This window comes from Podarcis cretensis, assembly GCF_951804945.1.
Source record: "Podarcis cretensis genome assembly, chromosome: 12".
Lineage (NCBI taxonomy): Eukaryota > Metazoa > Chordata > Lepidosauria > Squamata > Lacertidae > Podarcis > Podarcis cretensis.
The window spans coordinates 9140396-9153682 of NC_137181.1; the positions used below are offsets into that span (position 1 = coordinate 9140396).

Below are 13287 nucleotides of genomic sequence, written 5' to 3' on the forward strand. Positions count from 1 at the left end.
TCTCTCGGCGACAGTATACAATGCTGGCTCAGAGGAACTTACCTAGGCAATCAAGGCTGTCTTTGTCCCTTCTTGAAATAGGTGCTTGGCTAAAGGGGGGGCTGCATGAAGAGAAAGAGGTGCATTAGACCCAGTGACATAGCCCTGGTCTTCAGCATCACTTATTCTAATACAACTATCACCAAAACAATAGTAAACTTTTGCATTTATATTGCGCTTTTATTGAAACCCAAACCTCATGGCTTCCAAATGTTTTGGACTATATAACTCACATCATCCCTGACCATTAGTCACACTGGCTGGGGACAATGGGAGCTGTAGTCAATAACATCTGGAAAAACACTGCCTGAGAACAGGGGTCTCCAACATTTTTAGGGCCCAGGGCAAATCTGGAAATCTATGACACTGTTGTGGGTATTTCAAAAAATATACAGTGGTACCTGGCAAGACGAATGCCTCGTAAGACGAAAAACTCGCAAGACGAAAGAGTTTTTCATTTTTTGAGTTGCTTCGCAAGACGAATTTCCCTATGGGCTTGCTTCGCAAGACGAAAGAGTTTTTCGTTTTTTGAGTTGCTTCACAAGACGAATTTCCCTATGGGCTTGCTTCGCAAGACGTAAAGGTCTTGCAAGTTTGTTTCCTTTTTCTTAAAACCGTTAATACCCAGGGTGCATTCAGGGGGTGCAGTTGTGACTTGACTTCGAGGAGCAACTCATAGCATGCGGTGTGGTAGCCTTTTTTGAGGTTTTTGAAGACTTTGGTGATTTTTGAAGCTTTTACAAAATCCGTGCTTTGCAGGACGAAAAATTCGCAAGACGAAAAAACTCGCAGAATGAATTAATTTCGTCTTGCGAGGTACCACTGTATATGTACCCATTTCAGAGAAGGAAAGCTGGTGATGCTCGCCAAACATTGCCATGCACACTTCAAACAGGACCGCAATACCTCAAGGACCACCTCTTCCCATATGAACCTACCCGGACCCTGAGATCATCTTCTGAGGTCTTTTTTCATGTGCCTCCTCCTTGAGAGGTCCAGAGGGTGGCAACAGGGCCTTCTCTGCAGTGGCTCCCCATCTATGGAATGCTCCTCCCAAGGAAGTTCACCTGGTGCCTTCTTTATACAGTGGATGCTCGGGTTGCGAACGTGATCCATGCGGGATGCACGTTCCAAACCCACAGCAGCGCGTCTGTGCATGCACGGGTTGCGATTTGACGCTTCTGCGCATGCGCAAAGCACGATTTAGCGCTTCTATGCATGCGCGGCCGCCAAAACCCGGAAGTAACCTGTTCCGGTGTAACCCAAAAAAACGCAACTTGAAGCGTCTGTAACCTGAGGTATGACTGTATTGTACACCTTTAGGCGCCAGGCAAAAAGTTTCCTTTTTAACCAGGCCTTTAGTTGACATCCAACACCCTTTTAGAATGTGGCTTTTTTCTGAGGGGGGGGGGTTATTGGGTTACTGCTTTTGGTTTGATTTTGCATGTTGTGATCTTATTGTAAACTGCCCTGAGGCCTCTGGGTATAGGGTGGTGTATAAGTTGAATAAATAAGTAATAATAATAATAATAATAATAATAATAATAATAATAATAACCAGACTAAAAAGGAGGTAACAGCCTCACCCAACAGGCAACCCCCAACTATACAAGAAGCCCCAAAGAAACAAAAACACCTGGAAGGAGTAGGAGGCCTTGACAGGAGAGGGCAGGTGTTTGACTTTGTGGACCCCAAATTTGGAAAGCGTTTGAACCAATTCACGCACGACAGACTTGCAAGGCAGGCCAGCGATACCATTTTGCCGTTCACACGGCAGTCTCCACTGACCAGCCCTTAGAGGAGGCAACCTTACTTCTCCCTCACCTCCTGGTAGCAACTAATGAAGTAAATACTTAAACGGGGCGTCCTGGCCTGTGGCACATTCTCACACTTCAAAAGCAAAAGCCAATTAAGTGTAGTGCGGGGGAACGGGAGAGAACAAATGTGATGACGTCCTGGCACATGTTTCTTTTACTGGACGTTGCCAGGGAAACCTGGGGGGGGGGGGAGATGAGGGTCAGTGGTAGCCATACGTCTCCTGTAACGGTCAGTGAGGGCCGTCACAGCTAAGGTGACATCTGAGGTGGAGGCCTCTCAGCTCATGTTCTTCATCACTAGAGAAACTACCAGTGACCCGTCTTGAGTGCTTGTGGAGATGAACTGGGCCTTCTAGAGTATCCAGTTCTTTGCTAAGTGTGCAGGAAAACTTGAAGCAGATGGTCTTTCCCAACAGATGGTCCTCTCCTGCTTCTGCTTGAAGACCTCCAGTGATGATGAGAAGCTTCTATGCTCTCCTCCCATCTTGCCACCTGCTGGGCATCATCCAGGCTATGACCTCAAGGACCATGTGGGCAGATATGGACACAGGCAGCTCCTTCAGGTATCTTGGTCCACTAGCCGTAAAGGCAACCATATCTGGCTTACCTGTCTCCAGATCTATCCAGGGACTGACAGCTTGACGAGAGCGAGTCGTTTGGGCTGATGAACGGCTCCAACAACTTTTTGAGAGGAAAGGAGGAAAGAAAGCAGGGGAGAGAGAGAGAAAGAAAGAGACAGAGAAAGACTCATAAATTTTTAAAGAAACAATGAAAGCTCCCTCTTTTTTTGGCATCGAGACGCACACAGCACATCTGTGCTCGGCTTCTGCCAAAACTCACCCGGAGCGATTTTGGATCTCGTTGTTGTCATGTTAAAAATATGAGAAAGGTTGCAATAGCATCACGGAACGAAAAGACCTCACCTTGCCAATGAGAGCAGCCGCTGGGGGGCTTAGTAGGAAAATGGGACGCTCTTTGGGAAGCCTGCAAGGAGATCATGACTGCAACAATCGTCTCCCCATTTGCAATTCCTAGCAACTGGTTTTCAGAGGGACGGTGTTTCCCATACAGTGGTACCTTGGGTTACATACACTTCAGGTTACAGACTCCGCCAACCCAGAAATAGTACCTCAGAACTTTGCTTCAGGATGGCAGCAGGAGGAGGCCCCATTAGCTAAAGTGGTCTTCAGGTTAAGAACAGTTTCAGGTTAAGAACGGACCTCCGGAACGAATTAAGTACTTAACCCGAGGTACCACTGTAGTGCAGGGACCATGATATAATGCTCCAGCCTTTCAGTTAAGTAATACAGTGCTACCTCGGGTTAAGTACTTAATTCATTCCAGAGGTCCGTTCTTAACCTGAAACTGTTCTTAACCTGAAGCACCACTTTAGCTAATGGGGCCTCCTGCTGCTGCCGCGCCGCCTGAGCACAATTTCTATTCTCATCCTGAAGCAAAGTTCTTAACCTGAAGCACTATTTCTGGGTTAGCGGAGGCTGTAACCTGAAGCGTATGTAACCTGAGTTACCACTATACGGTGAAGCTTGTGCCAGGGGGCATGCGAATCAGGAGTCGCTGTCCCACAAATGGGGCAACCACCTGCTTTGCATGCAGAAGGTCCCGGGTTCGGTTCCTGGTATCTCCAGGTAGGGCTGGTGTGGGGGTAGCTCTCTGCCTGAAATCCTAGAGTGCCACTTCGAATCAGTGCAGACTATAGTGAGCTGTGAGACCCAATGGTCTGATTCGGTTCCCTGTGTTCCTGGGTGGAGGGGCAGTTAACAGTAGGCCAGCTTCAGTCTAGCCCAGGGGTCAGCAAACTTTTTCAGCAGGGGGCCGGTCCACTGTCCCTCAGACCTTGTGGGGGGCCAGGCTATATTTTTTTTGGGGGGGGGGATGAATGAATTCCTATGCCCCACAAATAACCCAGAGATGCATTTTAAATAAAAGGACACTTTCTACTCATGTAAAAACACGCTGATTCCTGGACCGTCCGCGGGCCAGATTTAGAAGGCGATTGGGCCGGATCCGGCCCCCAGGCCTTAGTTTGCCTACCCCTGGTTTAGCCAGAGTGATGTGCCATAGGAACCCCTGCTACCCCTGGATCTGGAAAGTCAGGCGATGCGAAAGGGCCAGTTGGGCACTATGGGAGGATATTAAGACTTGCAGACTGGCTGTTATGTACTGAGTTGAATAGGATCCAAAATACAGCAGTCTGATTGGTCCTAGAACAATAGGATTCAGAATGTAGCAGTCTGATTGGTGCTAGAACAATAGGATTCAGAATGCAGCAGTCTGATTGGTCCTAGAACAATAGGATCCAAAATGCAGCAGTCTGATTGGTCCTAGAACAATAGGATTCAGAATGCAGAAGTCTGATTGGTCCTAGAACAATGCAGCAGTCTGATTGGTCCACGGGAGCCACCCAATCCAGCTCCAGGTGGAAGTGAATCCACAACCTGATTGGCCTACAGGAGAATCCCAGAATTAGCCAATCACTTGCAGCCCATTGTGTAAATAATGTATATAAAGCAGATATTTGGGGGGAACATTCATTCCTCCTCACCACTATGAGCTGAATAAAGAGCATGAAATCCACTCTCGACTCCGAGTATATTTCACCGGCCGACTTCCTTCAGTCTGGGCAAATCGTCCCTGTCCACCCCCCCCCCCAAAGAAAGCTAGCTGACTTTCTGTACTATGGTGCAACTCCGACATGAAGAATTAGTCTGCGATATGCTCCTTCCTGGACCGTACCATTTCAGGATGCAGTCCAGGAAACCATGGGATTTGAATGCTCCCCCGCGTTCAGATAAAAAGCCACCTCCCTGCATGTGGAAGGCTAGCAGTTCAGGGAAAAAGAGACTCTAAAATGATCTTCCTTGGCAGGCTAGGTGTCCGAGTGCAAGGCTTTTGGAACAACCATCATAATTATGATGATGCGGGGAGGCACATTCACTGAGGCAACCCTTCACTTGAACTAGTCCAGAAGGAGCTGCGCCACATAATAAAATTGGTTCCATGCAACCTAACCTAAGGAAAATCATCGTATTTTTTGCTCTATAAGATGCACCAGACCATAAGACGCACCTAGTTTTTGGAGGAGGAAAACAAGAAAAAAATATTCTGAATCCCAGAAGCCAGAACAGCAAGAGGGAACGCTGTGCAGCGCTCCCTCTCGCTGTTCCGGCTTCTGGGATAGCTGCGCAGCCTGCATTCGCTCCATAAGACGCACACACATTTCCCCTTGCTTTTTAGGAGGGAAAAAGTGTGTCTTATAGAGCGAAAAATACAGTAGGTTGGAGAGCAACATGAGAGTGCTTCAACCTTGGGCATCCCCACATGTTGTTCGACTGCAACTCCCATCAACGACGGGCTGTTACCCAACGGTCTGTGTTGATGGAGACACATGGTTGAAGCGCCTCCATTAGAAAGAATCCCAGAAGGTCAGAGAAAAAGCCCCCAAAGGCTTTGTTTTGCAAGGGACACCCAGTCACTTTTTGCCATCTTACGCCCTTCCCCAAACAAAGACAGGCAAGGCAATCGCTTCCAGGCTCTAGCTTACATTTTGGTCCATCATCTCGGGGATGAACTCCCCTTCGCTGTTGATGCTGGTGTAGGAACCCTGGCGGGCAATCTGCTGCTGTTCTTCGGGGACACTCCCAGGGGGCGGAGAACTGCGGCCGGTGTGCAGGGAGCCTGCAAAACAGAGAAAGGCCCAGGGATTCAAGTGCAAGTCCTAAGAGCCTGCAAAGGAGCACGACTCCGTAATACGGCAGCACTCAAGAGTCTTGTTTTTAACTGGAGATGCTGGAGACAGGACCTGGGACCTCCTGCAAACGTTTTCCCCCGGATCCAAAGGGGTTTCCCGGTTATCAGCAGAGAAGGGGCAGGGGGGCAATGCTAAGAGCAAACATCTCCACACAAAATGGCAGCTGTTAAGTTGTGGGTGAACATACCAGACGACACAGCGATTCTTCAGACAGCTCTTGTTTAATCACAGGCCAGAACAGAACTGAACTGAAGGGTCCAGCCAGCCTGCTTATATAGAGCTCCACTACAACGCAACAGTAACCACTTTCTGTAACTATCCAATCGCTGAACATCACTTTCAATCCCTTATTTGCATACGTGGATCTGAGTGAAAACTATCTACGGTATCCCCCTGCTGGCCCAGGGTGAGAACTTCAGTACATAACAGCAGCAAAGGAAGCCGTTCCTCTTGGGCTGCAGCAACACTGCAACCACAGAGCAGAGCGCGCTGCCATTGGCTAGGGAGTCAGAGCTGGGTTCAAGTCCACACTCGGCCACCATGTTTGTGATCTGCATCAGAGAGCAACACACAGGGATGTGTTGATGCTTGCTATTAGCAGTAGGCTGTATTGCTATGAGCAATACGGTCCTGCTGTTTTGGCTTCCACCCAATCACCCCTGGGGAGGAGGATTTGAATGGTTTTATTTTACTTATGCAACTGTAAAATAAAATAAAATAAAGTAAAATAAAGTAAAATAAAATAAAATGGATGGGGACCAGGTCAGCGATCATCAGCCTAACTCTTTCTCACAGGGTTGTTGTGAGGGGGAGAATAGGCCAATTTATGCCCCCCATGAGATCCTTAGAGATCTAGGAATCTAATCCTCTGCTGCTTGGCTTTCTCCCGCCCTTCATTTCTTTCAAAAGAGAGGGTTAAGGGGATGGAAGAGAGAGAGAGAGACAGTGTGGAGCAGTGGTTAAAGTATCAGACCTGGGAGACCAGGGTTCAAATCTCTACCCGACCACGAAGCTCACCGGGTGCAACTTTCGGCCACTCAGTCCGTTTTCTCCGCCTAACCTGCCACGCAGGGTTGTTTAAGGGAGTTAAATGAGGAAGTCAAAGAATTGGAAGAAACAAGATTTACCAACTATCAAAGAATGGCAGATGAAGATGATGGACTATATGGAACTTGCCGAACTGACTGGGAGACTCCGAGACCAGAGAGAAGAGACGGTGGAAGAAGATTGGAAGAAGTTTAAAGAATATTTGAAAAAATATGTTAATATTTAAATTCTAGAATAGCTTTGGAAGTGGATATAGGCTGTGGGGTTAGAAGTAGAAGGTAGTGTATTTTAAAACAGTATTATTTGTAAGTGATAAAATGTGGAGATTTTTATGGTAAAAGTAAGTGTGATTAAAAAAATGGTTAAAAATTATGATATATGTAAACTGCTAAAGATGAGGTAAAATGAAAATCAGATGGGGGAGACTTGGGGAAGCTCACTTAACAATGCTTAGAAAAAATAAGGATAAGACAAGAATTTGTTTGTATTGTTTTTTCTGTTTGTGTTGTGTTTTTTAGTTGTGTTATAAAATGAATAAAAAAATGGGGGGGGGATGAGGAATGGGGAGAAACCAGTTCAGAATGAAGGTGATGGATTACATGGAACTGGCGGAAATGACTGGCAGAATCCGAGACCAGGGAGAAGAGTCGGTAGAAGAAGACTGGAAGAAATTTAAAGTCTATCTACAGAAACATTGTAAAATTAAGGAATGTTAGAAGGATGCTGGAATGAAGCTATGTGGTTTTAGCAGTAATGTTATAAAGGGTTAAGTAAAAATGGATTGTTAACAGGTCAGAATGTAAAGTTACAATATACAATATACTAAGATAAACTAGTAAGATAAAAACAAAGAAGGAAAGGAATACAAAAAAGGGAGGTGTGAGGAGGTCAAGGAAACAAGCAAATGATAGATAAGATACGGAAAGATGGATTTGTTTTTAATTGGTTTTATTTTTTTGTATTTTGTATTTTCTGTTTTTCTTTTACTTTCTTTTTTATTCTTGTAACTTTTTTAAACACCAATAAATATTATATATATATATATATAAAAAAAAAAGAGAAACCAGTTCTGTCCCCTCGGAGCTCCATGGAAAACAAGACAGGATATAAAAGCAATAAACGCATTAAGTCAGTGAATAAGATAGGGGCAGAGAAATATGTGGGGTTCTCCCACGCTCCAGGTTATTAAAAAGTACAGCATGTCCCATGAAGAGAGATGCCATTCCAGGCTGGCAGGCCCTGGAGCCTTTCAATGTCCTTTTCCACTCCGTTATTTTACAGCCAGATCCACTGTGACCTCGCTTGGCTGTTTCCAAAAACGCAGGGGTGGTGCTTTGTGTGTGTGTGTGTGTGTGTGTTTTGCCTGGCTCCCTTCTCGCTGCTTCCTCCTCCTGCCTCGCCACATCCAAAAGCTGCTCATCGGAAAAATGCCACAGTCTTGGCGTCATTCCTTGCAGAGATCCAGCAAGGCGAAGGAAAGGCTCCGTTATAAGGATCCTGAACGGCCGCCGGCCATTCAGGGCGTCAACAACAGCAGTGCCACCCAAAGCAGGGCACCTCATCTGACCCCGGACCGTGGAGGGCACAACGGGTGTGCTTGGTGCCGCACTTTGTGGGGCTCTGGAGTCTCGAACCAGGAACTCACAGGGCTCAGAAGCATGCGCCACCATGGACATGCCACAAGGGGGAGCCGCTCCGTACCTCGCAGCCATTATTCTTGGGTCTCAGCCACCATCTATGCAGCCGATAGACCCTGCAGCCGGGCTCTGTGTGACTGAGCCCCAAGTAACCCCTTAAAATCTGACTGCACGTATGGATGCACCCAAACAGGAGGCTGGATCCTGCTCCCGGTATATGGAAGACTATGAATGTAATCTAGTCATAGCTCCACCTGAGCAAACAATACAGTATTGGCCTAAATATAAGCCTCACTTTCTTTCTTTTTCCAAATTCCGACCGTGAAAAGTTAAAGCGTGACTTAAATTTGCGACCTTACAAAAATGGGCTTTTACCGCTGCTGAAACAGACATATGCTAAAATGCAACGGGTGTGAGTGCCTGCAGAATTTTAAGGGAGCAGCTTATATTTGGGCATTGTCTTTTTTCCTCCTCATCCCCCTTGAATTTGGGTGCGGCTTATATTCGGGCCAATACGGTATTTGTGCACATGCACACACACACTGAAGATTGAACTTTTTTTTTTGTTTGTTTTTAAAAACCTTACTGCAAAGTACCTGAAACTCTGCCGTAAAGACAGGCAAATTCTGCAATTCTGCTTTTCATTTCAAGAGTCATTTTTCTTCCAAGAGACTGCTATCAAAACTTGAGGTGTATCTCTGCCTGCCCCCCTCCCCCCTCCTTATAATCATGAGGACCAGAAAGTTGCTTTGTTTAAAGGAAACGAACTTTTGATTTTCAGTATTCCCTGTCTTGGAGGGCCTACACCGCAGCCATGAAAGTTTTCAATTCCACCCAAGCATGCCCTGATAATAATAATAATAATAATAATAATAATTGCACTTATCGCCATAGTGATTTATTTAGGACAACTCAGTAAAATCCAGGCCTTGGCCTCTGTAATAATAAATAATGAAGCAGCCCCATAAACCCTGTGTTGAGCATCGGTTGTCCCCATTACAGAAGGACAGGAAGTTTATGGGTTCTGCCAGCAACAAACTTGCATCAGTTCCAAATTCCATTGGGTTATTGGTGTTTGTGTGTGGCAGGGAAAACAGGCTGGCAGTCCAAAGGGGAAAAAAAAATATTGTTAACTTTGTTCGAGTACAAGAAGCATCTGCAGTGACTCGATGTAACAGCACATTTTGTTTCAGAAGGAACCATCCCAGAATTCTGGGCACAGTCTCAATGGTGGGAGGAAAGCTTTGACAATTAAACAGAAATTACAGGCCCCTGGTTTGTGTCAGCAACTGGGGGAATGTGTGGCAACCTACCCGCTTCTCCAGCAAAAGACTGGGGCTTTTGGTGGTAGCAGCTACAGGAAAAAGAGCAAGTTGCCTCAAGGCATAGCTTGTCGGCTGGATAACTGGATGGGGTCAAATCTGAAGACCTTGAGAGCAGAGCTGCTGGATGAGGCCCAACGCCTATTCAGTCCAGCACCCTCTTCTGACAGTGGCCAGAAACAGTGGCGTAGCGTGGGGGTGCAGGGGGGGCCGGCCGCACCGGGCGCAACATCGGGGGGGGGGCGCTCGCACTTGCAGCTCTCTGCCCCTACTAAAATCCACAGGTTAGGGGGCGCAAATTACTTGCCTTGCCCCGGGTGCTGACAACCCACGCTCCGCCACTGGCCAGAAAGATGCATATGGGAAACCTGTAAACAGGCCAAGAATCCATCAACACCTGTGATTCCCCAAAACTGGTATTCATACTACTTCTGACAGTGATGATAGATTTATCTAATCAGATAAATCTCCGGCCATATACCCCTGCCCAGCGACTGTGCTCATCAGAGTGTTGAATGCTGAGAAGTGCGCTTAGCTTGCACTAGAAACTGGGCTTTTAGTGTTTCAGCTCCAGCCCCCTGGAATCAGTTGGTTCTTGAAAATAGACAAGGAAATCCACTGCATCAATGGCATATTGCAGAATACACTTTGGGGGGGGGCTGGGGACTGGAGCGGCCCCCTGTTTTCGGATGCGAAAAGGTGGCTGTCACTGCCCTGGCAGATTCTGTGGGAGAAAGAGAAGCTGCGTTTCACCGACCTGTGGAATGCTTCCGTGTCCTTTCTGCATCTTTGTACAGGGACCCCAAGATATCTCCCATCGATTTGGAGATCCTCATCTCGTGCTGCTTGCTGTTGTTGGGTTGCAGAGACTACGGGAGGTATGAGAAGAGAGAGTTTCAGTCTCCTCCGCAGGGAGGGATGCTTAAAATATTCCAGGCATACGCATGAGTGCCGAAGCCCAGGGTCAACTGGGACTCAGTCTCCCTGTCCGGAACATAGCTGCCAACTTTTCCCTTTTCTTGTGAGGAATCCTATTTGGAATAAGGGAATTTCCCTTAAAAAAAAAGGGAAACGTTGACAGCTATGGTCCAGAAACATATCGCTGGACCCTAATCTGTAGTGGCTTGTACCCATGGGAACTGATAGGGCAGAAAGCAGGGAGCCCAACAGTAGGGGGCGCCAGAGCCAATGACAGGCAGAGCCAATGGATTCATTCTTCAGTGAAGGAGAATCCACCACTTTCCAAGGTCAGCTGTTCCACGGTCAAACAGCTTCTACTGTCAGAAGGTTCTTCCTGCCTGATGTTTTATCAGATCCCCCTTTCTTGTAACTTGAACCCATGTTAGAAGGCATCTGAATGCAGCCCTGTTTAGGGAAGCTTTTAATGTTTAATAGGTTATTGTATTTTAGTGTTTTGTTGGAAGCCGCCCAGAGTGGCTGGGGAAACCCAGCCAGATGGGCGGGTATAAATAATAAATTCTTATTATATTATTATTATGTGGTTGGACTGCAACTCCCATTGTCTCTGACGGAGGGCAGAAGGAGGCTGTTGGGAAATGCTCCCTTTACTCTATGGTCTTCACTGGCCCCAAGGCTGGGGAGCCTGAGAGATTTTGCTTTGTCCAAAGTGGCTCAGGAAGGCACACGAGGTGACTTGCTCTCCTTCCAAAAATGCTATTTTCCAGCTTCAAAATACAGTGGTACCCCGGAAGTCAAACGGAATCCATTCTGGAACTCCGTCTGACTTCCACAACGTTCAAAAACCAAGGCGCGGTTTCCGATTGGCTGCAGGAAGCTTCTGCAGCCAATTGGAAGCCACGTTGGACATTCGGGTTCTAAAGAACGTTCACAAACCGGAACACTCCCTTGTGGGTTTGCGGCGTTTGGGAGCCAAAACGTTCGAGTCGCAAGGCGTTTGTCAACCAAGGTACGACTGTAATGGCAAGGGGTGTGGGGCTGTACCCTGGTCAACTGAGGAAGGTGAGAGGGAAACAGAAAGATTTGGTTCTGGTCAGTGGGAACTATAGAGTGCAGGCTTGTGTGGAGAAATATCACACTACCACACAAAGTTCATGCCGCGGGGTTGAATCTAGGGCAGGCACGTTCAACAGGTAGATTGTGATCTACAGGTAGATCACTGGACGTCTGTGGAAGATCACTGGTAGATCACGGACTCCCCCCAAAGAAGCCCAAGAACTTCGGCTCCCCTCAAAAAAGCTAAATATTTTAGCTCTACAGCCCATAAAAAGAAGCTCAACAATTTTGACCTGAACCCCCCAAAAGGGGGTAGATCACTGCGGGTTTTTAACTCTGCAAGTAGATCGCAGTCTCTTGGGAGTTGGCCACCCCTGATCTAGGGAATCCAAAGGGAAATCTGTCAAGTTAAGATGAAGAATTAATCACAATAGCCTTTTTGTCAACCGGGCGCCCTTCAGATGTCTGGAACTACAACTCCCATCTGCCCCAGGCTGAAAAAGTCCCCACCATAACCACTCCCACCTTGGTCTAGGTGAATCCTTGGTCTGATCCTGCAAGGGAACACTTATCTCCTTATCCCAAATACCAAGTAGGCTGGGTTTTGCTAGATGCTAACAGGACGGCAATTGCATCGTGAAGGGGCTGTTCAGACAATGGGGAGGAGAAAAATGAACTCCAAAGCAGAGCTGAGTGAACAAAAAAACCCCTGAAACGACCAGATGCCAGTTCTAACGTGTCCCTTGTGACACATTCGCCACCTGATACATCATTAAAACACGCAAGAGCGTTTTGACTCGCGTTTTGTATTGGTAAAGGGACCCCTGACCGTTAGGTCCACTCGTGACCGACTCTGGGTTTGCGGCGCTCATCTCTCTTTATTGGCCGAGGGAGCCGGCGTACAGCTTCCGGGTCATGTGGCCAGCATGACTAAGCCGCTTCTGGCGAACCAGAGCAGCACATGGAAACGCCGTTTACCTTCCCACCGGAGCAGTACCTATTTACCGTATTTTTCGTCCCATAGGACGCTCCATCACATAGGACGCACCTAGTTTTTTTTTGGGGGGGGGGAATAAAGGGGGGGGGAAATCCCTTTATTTCCCCCCAAAAGCAAGTTGGGGAAACCGAACCAGGTCGAGGAACAGCGAAATGGCGGTGCTGCGCCTCCCTGCTGTCCCCCGAGCTTGTGGGGCTGGCCGATGTCTGCCCGGCGCGAGGGGTGCTCTGCTTCAGGGTGCCCCCACACCGGGCGGCAGGCTGCTATCCGCAGCGTGGGGAGCCCTGCGGGGAACTCCTGCAGGGCTCCCCACGCTGCGGATGTCTGTCCGGCGCGAATCAGCCTGCCGCCCGGCGGGTGGGACGCTCTGCGGGGAACTCCCACAGGGCTGCCTAGGCTGCGGAGGTGCTCCCGGAGCGCAGGGCGCTCTGCTTTCAGGGCGCCCGACGCTCCGGGAAGCAGGCTGCTATCCGCAGCCTAGACAGCCCTGTGGGAACTCCCGCAGGGCTGCCTAGGCTACAGGTGTCTTCCTGAAGCCTGGAGAGCGAGAGGGGTCGGTGCACACCGACCCCTCTCGCTCTCCAAGCTTCAGCGAAAGCCTGCATTCGCCCCATAGGACACATCCAGATTTCCCCTTCATTTTTGGAGGGGAAAAAGTGCGTCCTATAGGGCGAAAAATACGGTA

At 48.0% G+C, this 13287-nt stretch overlaps 1 protein-coding gene across 1 annotated transcript in view; it reads right to left on the reverse strand.

Moving 5' to 3' along the window:
- Positions 1-13287, reverse strand: part of LOC307199135 (mitogen-activated protein kinase kinase kinase 3-like) — a 111383-nt gene that overhangs the window by 19649 nt on the left and 78447 nt on the right. Inside the window, exons 7-10 of the mRNA XM_079946805.1 lie at positions 10389-10500; positions 5419-5552; positions 2464-2537; positions 43-101 (exon numbers count right to left, since the gene is read on the reverse strand). Of these exons, the coding sequence (XP_079802931.1) occupies positions 43-101; positions 2464-2537; positions 5419-5552; positions 10389-10500 (379 nt within the window). The remainder of the gene's footprint in view (positions 1-42; positions 102-2463; positions 2538-5418; positions 5553-10388; positions 10501-13287) is intronic.